The sequence below is a fragment of the Brassica oleracea genome, chromosome C2 (genome assembly GCF_000695525.1).
Source record: "Brassica oleracea var. oleracea cultivar TO1000 chromosome C2, BOL, whole genome shotgun sequence".
Lineage (NCBI taxonomy): Eukaryota > Viridiplantae > Streptophyta > Magnoliopsida > Brassicales > Brassicaceae > Brassica > Brassica oleracea.
This window is the reverse complement of record NC_027749.1, coordinates 2,350,775-2,364,924: the sequence shown is the minus strand read 5'-3', so window position 1 is coordinate 2,364,924 and position 14,150 is coordinate 2,350,775. Positions and strand designations below refer to the sequence as shown.

Sequence of the window (14,150 nt, the reverse complement as noted above, 5' to 3'; positions counted from 1 at the left end):
TCATAAACTGGATTTCATTGTGTATCACTTCAGCTTCCTTTTCCGTTCAAGTCAATGGCGAGCTCGCAGGCTATTTTCAGAGTAGACGAGGTTTAAGGCAAGGATGCTCTCTCTCCCCTTACTTATTTGTGATTTGCATGAACGTTTTATCTAAAATGCTGGATGAAGCAACAAGAAAAGGGAAGATAGGGTACCACCCAAGGTGCAAAAACATAGAGATTACACATTTGTGTTTTGCGGATGATTTGATGATATTTACGGATGGGTCAAGAAAGTCGATTGAAGGGATTCTTAAGGTCTTTGAAGAGTATGATAAGATGAGTGGCCTCAAGATCAGTAGAGAGAAATCGGTGCTGTTTGTTGCTGGGGCAGATCCGAGAGGAGAAGAGATCCTAAGACAATTCAATTTTGCTACTGGTAAGCTACCTGTGCGTTATCTTGGCTTGCCATTGTTAACAAAGAATATGACTGTCACAGACTTTCTGCCGTTAGTAGAGAAGATAAGGAAGAGGATAAGTTCTTGGAGAGGGAGATTCCTATCTTATGCTGGAAGATTGCAACTTATAAACTCAGTTATAAGAAGTCTCACCAACTTCTGGATGGCAGCGTTCCGGCTTCCCAGTGGATGCGTTAAAGAAATTGAGAGAATCTGTGCTGCTTTTTTGTGGTCTGGACCTGAGTTAAATGGAAGGAAGGCGAAGGTTTCGTGGGAAGATATTTGTCGAACGAAATGAGAGGGAGGCTTGGGGTTAAGACCTTTGAAAGAGGTGAATCAGGTCTGTTGTCTTAAGCTGGTTTGGAGAATTCTTTCTGCTGATTCTCTTTGGGTTAACTGGATAAAAATTTACCTCATTCGAAAAGGATCTTTCTGAACGGAAAAGGAAACTACTCAGTGTGGGTCTTGGATGTGGAAGAAAATACTTCAGTGCAGGGAAAATGCAAAGGATCTCTATAGAGTTGAGGTTCGGGACGGAAGGAACACTTCCTTTTGGCATGAAAAATGGAGTTCCTTGGGGTGTTTAATGGATGTAGTCAGAGATGGAGGGTGCATTGATATGGGCATAGTAACAAATGGGACAGTAGCTGATTGTTTGCGGCACCGACGGAGACATCATCGCGTGCAAACTTTCAACAGGATTGAAGTGGAGATAGAGAAGTTTAAGAGAAACTGGGTTCAAGAGAATGATATCCCATTATGGAGGAATGAGAAAGGCAAATACAAAAAAGTTTTCTCTACTAAGGAAACTTGGCTTTGTATTCGAGAGAAGCATCTCCCTTGCCATTGGTTTCAAGCTGTCTGGTTTAAACATGCGACACCGAAGTTCTCGTTTATTACCTGGCTTGCTATGCGTGGGAGGTTATCAACAGGGGAGAGGATGCAAAAATGGAATGGTAATGTTGATGCTTCTTGTGTTCTATGTCAAGAACCGCTGGAGACTCAAAGCCACTTATTTTTTGAGTGTCCTTACTCAACACAAGTTTGGGAGACACTCATGAAGGGTGTACTAAGAGATCAGTACTCTGCGAATTGGGACATCTTGGTTAGTCTCCTTACTGGAGATTCGAGATGGAGCAAAACAAAACTCTTTACAGCAAGATACATGTTCCAATCAGCTATTCATACAATATGGAGAGAGCGGAATAAAAGAAGGCATGGAGAGGGTTCTGTTCCTGCTGTGCTTTTGATTCAGCGTTTGGATAAGAACATGAGGAATCAGTTCACTGTCATTAGAAGAAGGGGGGGAAAGGAGTATGAAGATGGAATGACTACTTGGTTTGATACTAGATACTAAAAGATAGAAACTACAAAATTGTAAAAGGTCTTTTTTTCTTGAATTAAATTTAACATTCAATTCAAAAAAAAAAAAATATTGTTTGGTAAGAGTGTGGATGGATTTTTTTTTGATTTTTTCAGAAGAGAGAATCAAAAACTCACAAAAAGAATGTGAACGAGTTTTAGGATTTTTCTTTTATAAAAGCCAAAATGAAACTACGCCATAGCCTTGAATAATGCCAAACCAGAACGGAAGAACGCGAAGGATGGGAAAAAAGTTATCTAAATGTCTTTTGTGGTTTTTCAATTCTCAGTCACATGTATCGTCTGTGGACTGGTTCGTCTCTAGCTAAAGTTAAAGAGGGTTTTTTTTTTGCTAAGAAGTTAGGAGTTTTTTTTTGTTCAAATAAGAAGTTAAGGAGTTAATTACTCATTTTAATGAAAAGAGTGCGAGTCATAACTCATCACTCATTGAGTCATTTCTGGTCTCCCCTACCTCAACTGCTGCCTAATTGGCAAATTGATTTTTAAACGAAAAGGTTTTTATTCCTGTTATGATAATGTAGCCAATTAATCCTAAGTTAATTTTGGGAGATTACAAGATGAAAATTTTGACTGGCCAATTACTTCAAAATAGACTATCAGTTGTCGTCCATGAATGTAAAGTACTTTGCTCAACGGAACTGATTAGAAAAGAATAGAGACACGAGTCCTGCTTCTTGCATTTAATAGTCATAGTTATTGAAACGGTTGAATACAATCGATCATATTGAAGACCACCATGTGTCTCTCGATCTTTTATTTTTGTTATAAATAGCTAGATGTCACGATCGAAATGATGTTATTCAATAGCGAATTTTTGAAATTTTAGGTCTCCTTGATCACTGAACTGCCTTTGTTGACCATTCCTCAAGAGTATTTCTAGGATGTGATTAAACAAATTAATATCAACTTAGAATTCATCAAGACTGGACCGTAGCCAAAATAGAAGGATCATAGCTAGCTCCCAGATTAGTCACGAGCAAAGTTACACTTTCGGTGCAGGTCTTTAGATAAATTAAAAATCTTAAAAGTCCATTGATCATTTCCTAATTTTTTGCCTTTACACTCTTTATAGCGAATATAAAATTTAAAAATTAGTATGGACTTGACACCAAAATTCCCTTAAAACTTGCTCGTTAAGCCATCGAATGTTGTCCGTCCTTTAGAGAAATGAAACTCAAACGAAAAGATTTTATAATTCAGTAATCACAAGCTAAAAGGAAAAGGGCCACACACATGAAGTCATGAAGTGTATTTAGGACGAAGATATGATGATATTATAGTCATTAATATAGCATATGGTCCTTTTGTTCCATAGTCATCTGCTTTTCTTAAAAGTCGGTTTGACCTGAAAACATAACCTCACATACGTGCCAGACGAACAAGAGTGCAAATTTACGTGTGATTATAGTGTAGAACATCATTTGATAAGACATCTTGGTGTGATATGGATAAAACTTGTAACATGGATTGTATTATATTTTGTTGACAAAAAAAGGATTATGTTATGTTTTTTATACACGATATTTTTTTTAAAACATATTCCATTTTATATTAGAGTATCAACTTGTTTGTAATCTCACGCTTCGGAGACAAGCAACCCTATCTACAAGTCTTTTTCAGGAATTATCAACCCGCCACGCAAAATACACTCACTTTCGTTCTTTTCTGACTCAAACTCACCAAATGATGCAACCATTTTAATTATTTTAGTATAATACTATCAGCATCTCCAGTTTTAAAACAATTAAATATCACTTTTTAATTTTCTCCTGAAAGAGTTCTTCTGAGAAGCCATTAAAAAATGTGCACGTCTTCGTTGTGGATGACACGAGGTTGAAAGTCAGAAGTAATGATTTTAATTAACTTTAAAAACAAAAACTAAATTAACCAGCCATAAAGATTGTGTGTATCTACTTGATTATGGAACAAACCTTACGTAGAAATTTTTAACATCGTCAAAAGATTTGTATATGGAAGATGAAATCATAGTTGCACCGTCTTAAAACAGTATCTCCTTTAACTATGGAAGATGCGTCCATACTTTATTTCTGTTTTCACATCACAATAAGTTTGCTTTCCACCTCACCTAAATCACAATATCGCTTTCATGCTTAAATCTTCTTTTGTTTTTTCGCGACAAAGAATAATTGGGAATATAATAGTACCATGTAATGTATATCTGTTCAAATTTTGGTTTTAGGAATTTTGCAAAATAATAGAATTAGGCAAGTGGTCGGCCGACCTCGTGTGATGTCACTAAGAATTGAACCAAATTTACGATGAGAAATATATCAATAAAACTATAAAACTATATAGGCGATCTATATCTAGTAATTTAAATATGCAATGATTTAACAATATGATGGTGGCATATACTCTTCCATGTAAGGGAGACGTGTAACCCCATCTTTATTTTGGCCTTTCTTCAACTATTCTTTGGAACAAATTATGGTAATGCGCCTCTTAGACGATTCATAAAACTACTTGTAAATATTACACGTACTATATATATAGTCCGCTGCTCGCTCGTGATGTCAGTATAATTTTGAATTATATGAAATTCATTTTTCAATTGCCACTCCCACATTTACAAAACGGGGAAAAAAAGTTCTTATCTTCCAATTTTTGAAGACATTTAAATTTGACTTGTTCATACATAAAAATAAATTCAAGTGGAGACGAGTAGTATTAAAAACACGTAAATCTTTTTTTTTGTCAACTAAAAACACGTAAATCTAATAACGAAGATTACACGTATTACTCAAATAAATAGTCCCCAAGTCTTCTTCTCAATTTGGGAGCCGCAAAACAGAAACAACTCATGAAAATATAGGTTTTAAGTAGTAACAAAATCAGAAGATTAACCGGTGGTGGTAGTTCAGTGGCGCTTGATGGAATAAACCCAATACGTCGAACCCTGGTTCGAACTCCGCTGGCCACACGGATATGGGCTATTGCTTTCGGCTCATTTGAATGCCCAGGAGAGGGTCTATCCGTGGGCTGTACCTCCACTCGGGGGTTAGGTCTCTGTCTTTAATAGACTCGGGTTTAACCCTTTTTAAAAAAAAAAAAAAAAATTCAAAAAAAAACAAAATCAGACGACCCTAGTCACTAAACCGTCTACAATCGCAGTAAATGCGTTAAAAAAAACATAAAGTACATCATTATCACTGCCACCTGATACAACCAAGAAAGAGAAAAAAAAAACATGTCATTTTCTTGCAACAAATTATTGCCATAAAGAGATATAGCTAGAGGGCCCTAGACCATCCCCATGTGTGTACGAAGGGGTGATAAGTTTACCTGATATCTGAAGCGGTACCTGAATCAGATCCGAAAAATCTGAATCGAAATCCGAACCAAAGTAGTAAAATATCCGAACGAGTATTGAATTAGCAAAAATTGGATATCCGAACCCGAACGGATAATATCCGAACTCGAATGGATATCCGATGATAACCGAACATATGTATAATTAACTTTATATTTCTAATTTACATCTCTCATTTTATATAAAATATTTATATTGATACTACACATACTTTAAGTTCACATGATATACATACAACTACGGAAAAAATGATTTGCTACTCACTTAAAATGCATGTTAAACTTTTTATTTCAAGAATTAACAAAAAATTACATCCAAAATTTAAAAACAATAACCAAATTAATGTATTTTTAGTTTCAAAATGTTATGTCTAAATATATTTAAAATTGAATCTATTAAAAATAAAAAAATAGTTAAATGAAAGTTATATTTTTAAATACAAGAAATTTAATAAATGAAAAATTTAATTTTTTTTTTCAAAATCTAAATATCCAAACCCGATCCGAAATAACCGAATCGAACTAAAAATACCCGAACCCGGCTCGAAGTACAGAAATATCCGAACGGGTTCTACACCTCTATACTAAATACCCGAAAATCCGAAATACCCGAACAGGTATCTGAACTCCCACCCCTAATGTATGCTAGTGACAGAACCAAACTCTATAACTTAGTGTCCTAACCCTTGAAGATAAATCTATCGAATCCGAGGGGATCCCGTCTTCGTGGTTTCCAACCCTTTTATTCACCATTTAGTCATTATACCACGATTAAAAGCAAAAAAAAAATTTGTTAATAATGGGTATATATCCTGAAATACTGTAAGAGGAATAAGATCGAGTAGAGTAAAATCTTCCAGATCAGGAAGACGTGTCTTTCCACTACTAACTTTCGTTTTCTCTTCTTTAAAATATTCCGTTTCTTTAATGTTCATGAATCGAAAGATTCCCACTTAATCATATTCAAATGCATCTTCTATCTGATTATTCCATGTTGAGTGGTTTTTTTATTGGTGAGTCAACTATCCAAATTATACCATTCTCATTTCTCTTAGTAATTTTTTTTTACCGAGAAAAAGAGTCAAATCCAGATCTATTAAAGGCACATACCTAATTTGCGAGTAGAGGTACAGTCCACGGATAGACATTCTCCTAGGCATTCAAATGAACCGAAAGCAATAGCCCATATCCGTGTGACCAGCGAAGTTCGAACTCGGATTCGCCATATTGGGTATATTCCCTCAAGTGTCATTACACTACCACCACTGACCACTGGTTGTTATTTTTTTTTTTTTTTCAAAATTTTTCCTTTCTAGTCCTTAAATGTGAAAATTTATCACCAATCATGCTTCCACACTTTTTTTTTCGTAGTAGATTTGAAGATTTTTCGAAAGACCATATCCTCGTCTGGTAAGAACATATTTTATGTTTATTATTTTTGTGCTGGTTCATCTTTCAATACCATCCGAAATTCGATGTCCCGGTTAGTGAAGTAGTTCAAACTCCAATCCATTGACAAACGCAACCTGCGAATTGTGAGAAAACAAAACAGAATAACCACAAACAAATAAAATAACAAGAAGATACCTGACACGGCGAAGAACGCATACCTGGAAAATTAACGGAACCCCCAGCGGACGACGGCGAACGAGACGGGTCAACGAACAACGCGAACGTTGACTTCACGAAATACGAAAAACGGGATTCAGACAAACGCTGCAGACACACATCATACACACACAATGGATGTGAGATTAAAGATCTAAAAATCTCACTTGTGTTATGAAAAGTGGATTATAGAAATTTAATTAACTTCCATACCAGATTTTGATTTTAGATGTAACTTTTGACACTTTTTTCAGAAAAGAAAAAAAAAACAGAGTAAAAAATAAGTATATGTACAAAATGCACTTCCGCATCTTTCTTCACCCAACAACAAAAAAAAACATATGATGGTGTGTGTGTTCGTTTAACAAACTTCGATTTCAACGTTGACACTCTCTCTCTCTCCCACAATCGCCGCTCACCCCGCCGATCCAACTTTTCCCGACCAGATCTGTCCTGTTGCGGTTTTTTCCAAAAGAGAATAACAACAAACCTGATCAGATCAAAATCAACAACACTCAGCCTTGGACATAACCGAGAGCCTACTAGGACGCGGCTGAAACGCAGCCCTCCTTTTCAGATGATGCGACGAAGGCCTTATCAGAGTCGTCAACGCTCTTCTCACCCACTCTCCTTCGACCCCACCGATCCTCACCAGCGAGTTCGTCATCGCCGATCTCCTCATATTCAAACTGTTCCCCGTGTACGACGCCGTTCCTTGCCCGTGCGGATTCGCCACGTTTTTGTGCAAACTGCACCTGAACGATCCGGGATGCGTTGTCGGAGAGCACATACACCTCCTACTCCGAGACGGCGTCTCGGAGACCTTAGGCTGCGGTTTCTTGGAAACGGAGATGGATCGGTGGTTCGTAGTAGGGGAGATGGATCTGGTGTCGAGAGAGTAACGAAAGGACTGCGACATAGGCTGGGGAGTGGGGGACGAGGATCGGTGGTGGAAGAAAGACGAGGACGGAGACGAGAAGGTGGAGCTTGTGGAGGAAGCGAACGCTGAGGATGAAGACGAAGGAACCGCTTTGGAGTAACGAAGAATAGTGTTTGATTTGTTACTAGACGATGTAGTCACCATAGCTTTTTTATTTTTTGAGAACTGAAAGTCTCTGGAGGAAGAAGAGGTTTTGATTCTCTCTCTCGCTCGCTCTCTAAAGGATGCCCCGGAGGGAGGTTGGTTCGGCAAACCTAGCGAGTCTCAGGAGCGCGATTTATAGCAAAGGAATGTTCGATGGCATTAATGTAAATACTCGTGAAGATTTTGACCTTTTTCGAAAAAATTGGTGATTAGTCAAACTTTAACCGTGGTTAGCTATTATTATGGGGTTTTTAATTCTTTTTTTTTGCCTTTGGCGGTTTTGCTTGTTTCGGAAAGAATCGGGTGCTTGATCTGACGGCTGAGGAGGATAACATCTGTGGGCAGTTAGAAAAGCTGCCACGTATAGTGACTAAGTGAGATTGTCAGCTCGTATCCCGGGGAAAAGCTGTAATAACTACGAAATGCCATTTGCCCGTTGGTTTACAATTCCAATGGGATTATTTGGTCGTCACTCACAAGTCCAATGCTTTCATAACGGTATCGATTTTATACATTTGATTTCGAGAATCTGTATTGGGTGATCTGAAAATGTACGAAGTGAATCAATTTTTCAAACTAAAATTAAATATGAATTGAAAATCACATATTTTCCAATATACTTAATAAATACTTCATCCGTTTCAAAATAATGTATATTATATAGTTTTTACTTATTAAAAAAACACATAAAATTTTGATAATAAATGTATTGTTTTTCGTGTTTGGATATTTCTTATAATTTTTAACCAATCAAAGTTCACTGAATACAAAATTAGTATATTTGAAATTTACAATTTACCATTATTATATACATTGAAAATATAAAATATGAATTTTTCAGAAATAATTTTTTTTTTCTAAAATATAGATCATTTTGAAACGGAAAAAATATTAAATTTATAAAGCTAATAATAATAATGCAATAATAACTTTTTATTGATCTTATTTGTTGGACTGACATGCGTTTGGCTTTGAATTAGTATTTGTTAGACTTAGTCTCTTAACATCAAATATTATTGTTAGACTTTAGTCTCTTGTAACATGAACGTAAACATATCAAGATACATTGATTATAGCATAGCGTAGCTCTGGTTGCTGGAACCTTTTGTCCTTTCAATTGGGTTTAGCTAATCAGCTAACTGAATCTCGAAGAAACATAATTGTATATTGTTTGCTGGAGGAAAAAGTACAACAGTAATAAATAAAGAAATGATTGACGGGAAGTCAAGAGAAAGAAATTAGCTAATAACATCGGTAACAGTCTAATACCATATTCTTATACATGAGAGTTGAATAATTCATAACAAATAAAAAATATCTCAGCAACTTTGTTTGATATTGGACTCAGAACTAAACATCCTAGGTATTGATGGAACTAGTGACTCGAGCTATCCTCCCAAGATTAGTCAGATGTAATTAATTATCACATATGTTATCACATACCTCGATATAACTATCAAATTTTGAAATTGCTTTTGTTCTTGAAACTAATTACGTCCTGTATAAAACTGTGGTTGTTCATGAAATGCTCTATGTGAAACGATATTCCAATATGCTTTTTCGTCACTAGCCTTCATTTTGTTTGTGTACAAATGTTTGCAAGGTTAGGAGAAGATTGGGTAAGACATGTTGACTTGTTGAAAATAGAGTAAACATTGGCTATGGACTCGTGTTTCAAGCAAGTTCAGCTTTAAGGTGATGCAAGAATCTCGGTTGATCTACTAAATGTAAAAAACGTAAATGGACACACATCCTTAATTTGATTGTGATTGTCGAGAATTGAACTTAAATTTGTTAATATCTTCTTATTAGCTTAAAGAAAAAACCTATGTCGCATGGAAACTCGGTTGAAAATCCGTTTCACGTTTCGGAAACGTTTTGGAAACATTTCGGAATCGGAATCTCTTAGAAACTCGCGGAAATGCATAGAAAACTCATTTCTTAAAAATCTCAGTTTGAAAACTTAGTAGAAACTTGCGTTTTTATTTTGGAAACTTACGTTTATGTTCTAGAAACGGTAGAACTTTCCAATTGGTTATTACTTGTTGTTATGATTTTTATTTTAGTTAAACTATTTAATATTTAAGTGTTGGATTTTTGTTATTTTAAAATTTTTATATGATTTTGATGTTTAATGATGTCTTATTTTATTTTCGTATGATTAAATAGAATGTCTATTTGTTTATTTTTATTCTAAGATATACTAAACATAATAAAAATGAATGCAAATATTAATCAGTTACATATATATATATATATTTATAGTCGTTTCTAAAGCAAAAAAAGTGAAAATCATGTTTCCACGTTTCGAAATGTTTCGTTTCCGTGTATCCGTTTCCGTTTCCATGCAAACTAGAAAAAAAACAATGGATACGAGGATCAATACATTGGTGTGCCTTCGATGGATGAGGCCATTTTATGAAAAAGATAAACGATAGTGATATGTAATTCATAGTATCACCAATTAATTTAATAACCCTAAAATAGTATAATAACTTGATAAATAAAGTAAAACGTTATATAGTAAAGTATTTGTGATAATGTTAGTTTAAACATATCTAAGAACTATAAAATTTTAAATTAGTAAAGGTGGATCAATAATGTGGAGAATATAGAGTTCATGTTGAATGAATTAGAGACATTTATATGAAGTTTGTGGATAAGATATATAGGAGATAAATTATATACTTTTTAACTAATGATGACAAAATAGTTATATATAGTAAAGTAGGTAGGACAAAATTTATAAAAAATAAATACAAAAAATACGTTTGTTGCATCTATTACTTAGAAAACTGGGAATATCTAATGCAACCCCTCTAAGTTTGTGCCTAGATGATTTTGTTAGGAAGAAGCTGCTAATTTATTTAATTATTTTTGACGATTGTCCATGAGAGTTTGTGAACTTCGGATTTGTCCATCATTGCTGACATTTCCTTTTTAAGGTGGTTCGTTTTGTATGCATTAATCTTTGATGCTTGAGATATTTTTCCAAGCTCGTTACTCTGCAAAACAATTACAAATACATTGTTTTATTTTCTAGATTAATTTTCGTTACCAACAAGTTTTCATGTAACTCGTCAAAACCATAAATGTTATGTCACATACTTTCTTAGGTATGTGCACTTATTTTGTTAATTGATCGTTTTGTTTTAATCAAACAGTTATTTAACAATCGGTCCAACTATAACTTTGTTTATGGGTTTCATTGAAGACTTGCACAACTTAGCACAATAATTTTAGTCAAATAAAATCAAACAAATGATTTAGGTTGTGCCCAAAACCATACCCAATATAGACACTTTCGACATCTCCTGTGTTTAGAACTTTACCAAGTGACCACATCAAAGCTCCATACACTCTCATTAGCTATTAATCAAAGTTATGAATCATTTCAACAACACGTAGAAGTTAAAGTTGATGAATGGAATGAATGAATGAGAAAGAAAACGGATATTCACTTGATGAATATCAATCAAAGAAACAAAAGGGTTTGAGTGATCCATTGTCGACACTGATTTTGAGTTATTTAACATGGTCATGTAGTGGGTCATGTGAATATTGTTTCCTTATTAGAATCAATATGCTAGTATCATCTCGAATCAGCTTTTTTTTTTATGCTCATTTCAAAAAAAGTAATCTACACTAGCGGTGTGAAGATCACGAGACTTTCCATGGGTTGTTCTGTGATCTCGGGTCAGAAAATAAATTGAGTTTAATTTTGGTGATATGGGAGAGTATAAAACGTGTTAAAATCCTATATTAACGGAAAATGATGTCTGAAATATCATGCAATAAAAAAAAAGCTATATGCATGTGATGAAGTTAAGCAAAAGAATCTTATGTATTGATGGCCTTAACGCCAATGGTAGACTTCGGCGATTATTCAATTTGTAGCAAACTCGAGAATCCTATTATTAAGAATAAGATGCTTATTTTACTCTGTAATATTTGACATGCATTCCTATTATTAAAGTAGAGGTAGCAATGAGGTTATACTAGTATTCATTATTCAATATTATAATATCTAGGTTCCAATAATTATGATATGATGCTGATTTGCCATTGTTTTATTCTCTGCTTGGACATCTCTTTGTAGATTTGGTTCATCAGTAATCATCGACATATATAAAGAGACATTTGAATATCTTGCTATTATCTAAACAATTTTATATACTTTTTACTAATATCAGTCATCTCAATTTTTTTAGTTTTGGTTAAATGTTTCAATCATATCAATAGTTACTTGTTTTTGAAGAAGCGAGTGTAAATTCTAAATTTTTGACCGGGGCTTCTAGCTCTAGTGATAAAAGGCTTACAACTGTGAGTACCGTCACCTGGGTTCGAATCCCGACCACTGAAAAATTAACATTTCGGCATCGCCAGGGACAGAAAACCGACACGTGGCAACACGTGACTAGTCTGGATCACTTCTGTGGAGCCAGGACACTCTGTATAATTCAAAAAAAAAAATTCTAAATTTCCAAATGCTATTTGATTATTACCCTGAAAATCAACTAAAGTGGTTTTCCGTTGAAGATAGTACTTAGGTTTGTAAGTTATAATACCCAGCTACCGACCAACCTAGACTCCATAAATGCACTTTTATCATCACCGTTTTCACAGATTAGTAGAAACTTTAGTTCAACTTTATTAATAAATGACCCTGAGTGGTTTAAACCGAGAGATACGTTGACAAAAAAAAAAGTGATACAATTCAAAACGACAAGCAGTTGCCCGTTGCTGATTCCACAAAAACTACGTTCACTATAGTATTGTGCATGTTGGCTAGTTGAATATTTAATGGACTTTTACATAGGCCCAACAAAACTACATTTGACGTATTGTTTTATTTTTAACAGCTTTTCTAATAAGAAAAATCTTATAATAACTAAAACGTCAGCGCAGCTGTGATACTCCTATTAAACCAAAAAAAAAGATTTAACTAGCATATTTTCGTAAGAATTTTTCCTGAAATTGTTAAAGTCCTATTGAAAGAGCAAAAGCAAACCGTAAAACACTTGAGCATTAGAAATTAATATGATTACCAAAACAAACCATTAGAAAACGCGGACCAGGCCCAAACATAAGCCCAAGCCCAAGCCCACGGTCCACCCCAGGATTATCTTTTTTACTCTTTATCTTCTTCTTCTCTAATTTGTATCCTATTTATTCTCTCCCAGCAGCTCCCCGTCCTCCGCCAGATCAGCGAGAGGCCACAGAATGCGATCTCCGATCTGCTGTTTAGGAGCCGCCAACGCGGTGGTTGAGCCGGCGGAAGCGATGACCGGACAGAGAATTCCCAAATCTCCTTACGAGTGGCTCAAATCCACCGCGCTGGAGCTCCAGATCAGAGACCGGTGCCTCCGCGTCAAGACGCGAATCAAGGTCACGTGCCACCACCATCAACGGCCTCACAGCCAGGGATCTCCTGGAGATTTCAGCTACGACGCGTTGAGCTACGCGCTCAATTTCGAGGACGACGTGAGGGCGGACGAGGACAGTTCTTATCCGGATTTTACGGCGAGGTTGCCGGCGTCTCCGGTGGTGAAGTCTAGGTCGGCGACGGTTGATCTTATCTCGTTCTAACCGTTTGTGTGCGACGGCGGAATATATAAATGTTTTCTCCGTTGTGCTTTTATTTGAGAATTTGAGAAATTGTGTAAACAATATGACGTCATTATTATAAAAGTAAATTTGATTGATTGATTTACCTGTAATATGATTGATGTGTGAAAAAAAAACATTTTCTATATATATCTATCTCTCTCTCTCTGATTTTTCAATGTAAATAACATTCACTTTAAATGTGAGAAAATGTTTTTTTTTTTTTTGTGGGTGGTCTAATTCGATGGCTGATCAAACATGCATAATTGGAGTTGATCTTAGCCGAACAAAAGATGTTTCGGAGTTTGTTGATTCAGCAAGCAAGAAATGTAGCTGCAAATGATGAATGAGGAAAATTCTTGAGCTGTATAACAATATGACGTCATTATTATATAATTAAACGTGAGTCAAGACTCAAGTGAAGATTCTGAACGATAATTCATTTGAGAAGTCAAGTATCAAAATAGCAAAAGCTATATTTCAACAAATGTAGATAACTATGAGTTGGTGAGATATTCTAGAACGTTAAAAACTATAAACAGAGCAAAATACGGAAGATATATTTGTGTCGATCGGCAAAAGAAGAAGAGAAATAAATGTGTAGAAAAAAAAAAGAAAAAAAAAAAAAAGAAATAAATGTGTAGTGATCAGCGAGACCGTCCTCGTCGCATGCAAGATAAAGAGTGCAAGACAGTGTGGTAA

The 14,150-nt window shown here is 35.2% G+C and overlaps 3 protein-coding genes across 3 annotated transcripts; 2 read left to right on the top strand and 1 right to left on the bottom strand.

Moving 5' to 3' along the window:
• The first annotated feature begins 1,022 nt into the window (after positions 1-1,022).
• On the top strand, positions 1,023-1,793 carry LOC106323163. Its single transcript, XM_013761322.1, has one exon. The coding sequence runs from the start codon at positions 1,023-1,025 to the stop codon at positions 1,791-1,793; it is 771 nt and encodes a 256-aa protein (XP_013616776.1).
• Positions 1,794-6,885: 5,092 nt separating this feature from the next.
• On the bottom strand, positions 6,886-7,956 carry LOC106326736 (putative protein TPRXL). The gene has a single exon (XM_013764655.1). It carries the CDS (start codon positions 7,839-7,841, stop codon positions 7,263-7,265), a length of 579 nt encoding a protein of 192 aa, XP_013620109.1. The 5' UTR covers positions 7,842-7,956; the 3' UTR covers positions 6,886-7,262.
• A 5,040-nt stretch (positions 7,957-12,996) lies between these two features.
• Positions 12,997-13,596, top strand: LOC106326740. The gene has a single exon (XM_013764658.1). It carries the CDS (start codon positions 13,065-13,067, stop codon positions 13,428-13,430), a length of 366 nt encoding a protein of 121 aa, XP_013620112.1. The 5' UTR covers positions 12,997-13,064; the 3' UTR covers positions 13,431-13,596.
• Positions 13,597-14,150: the final 554 nt, after the last annotated feature.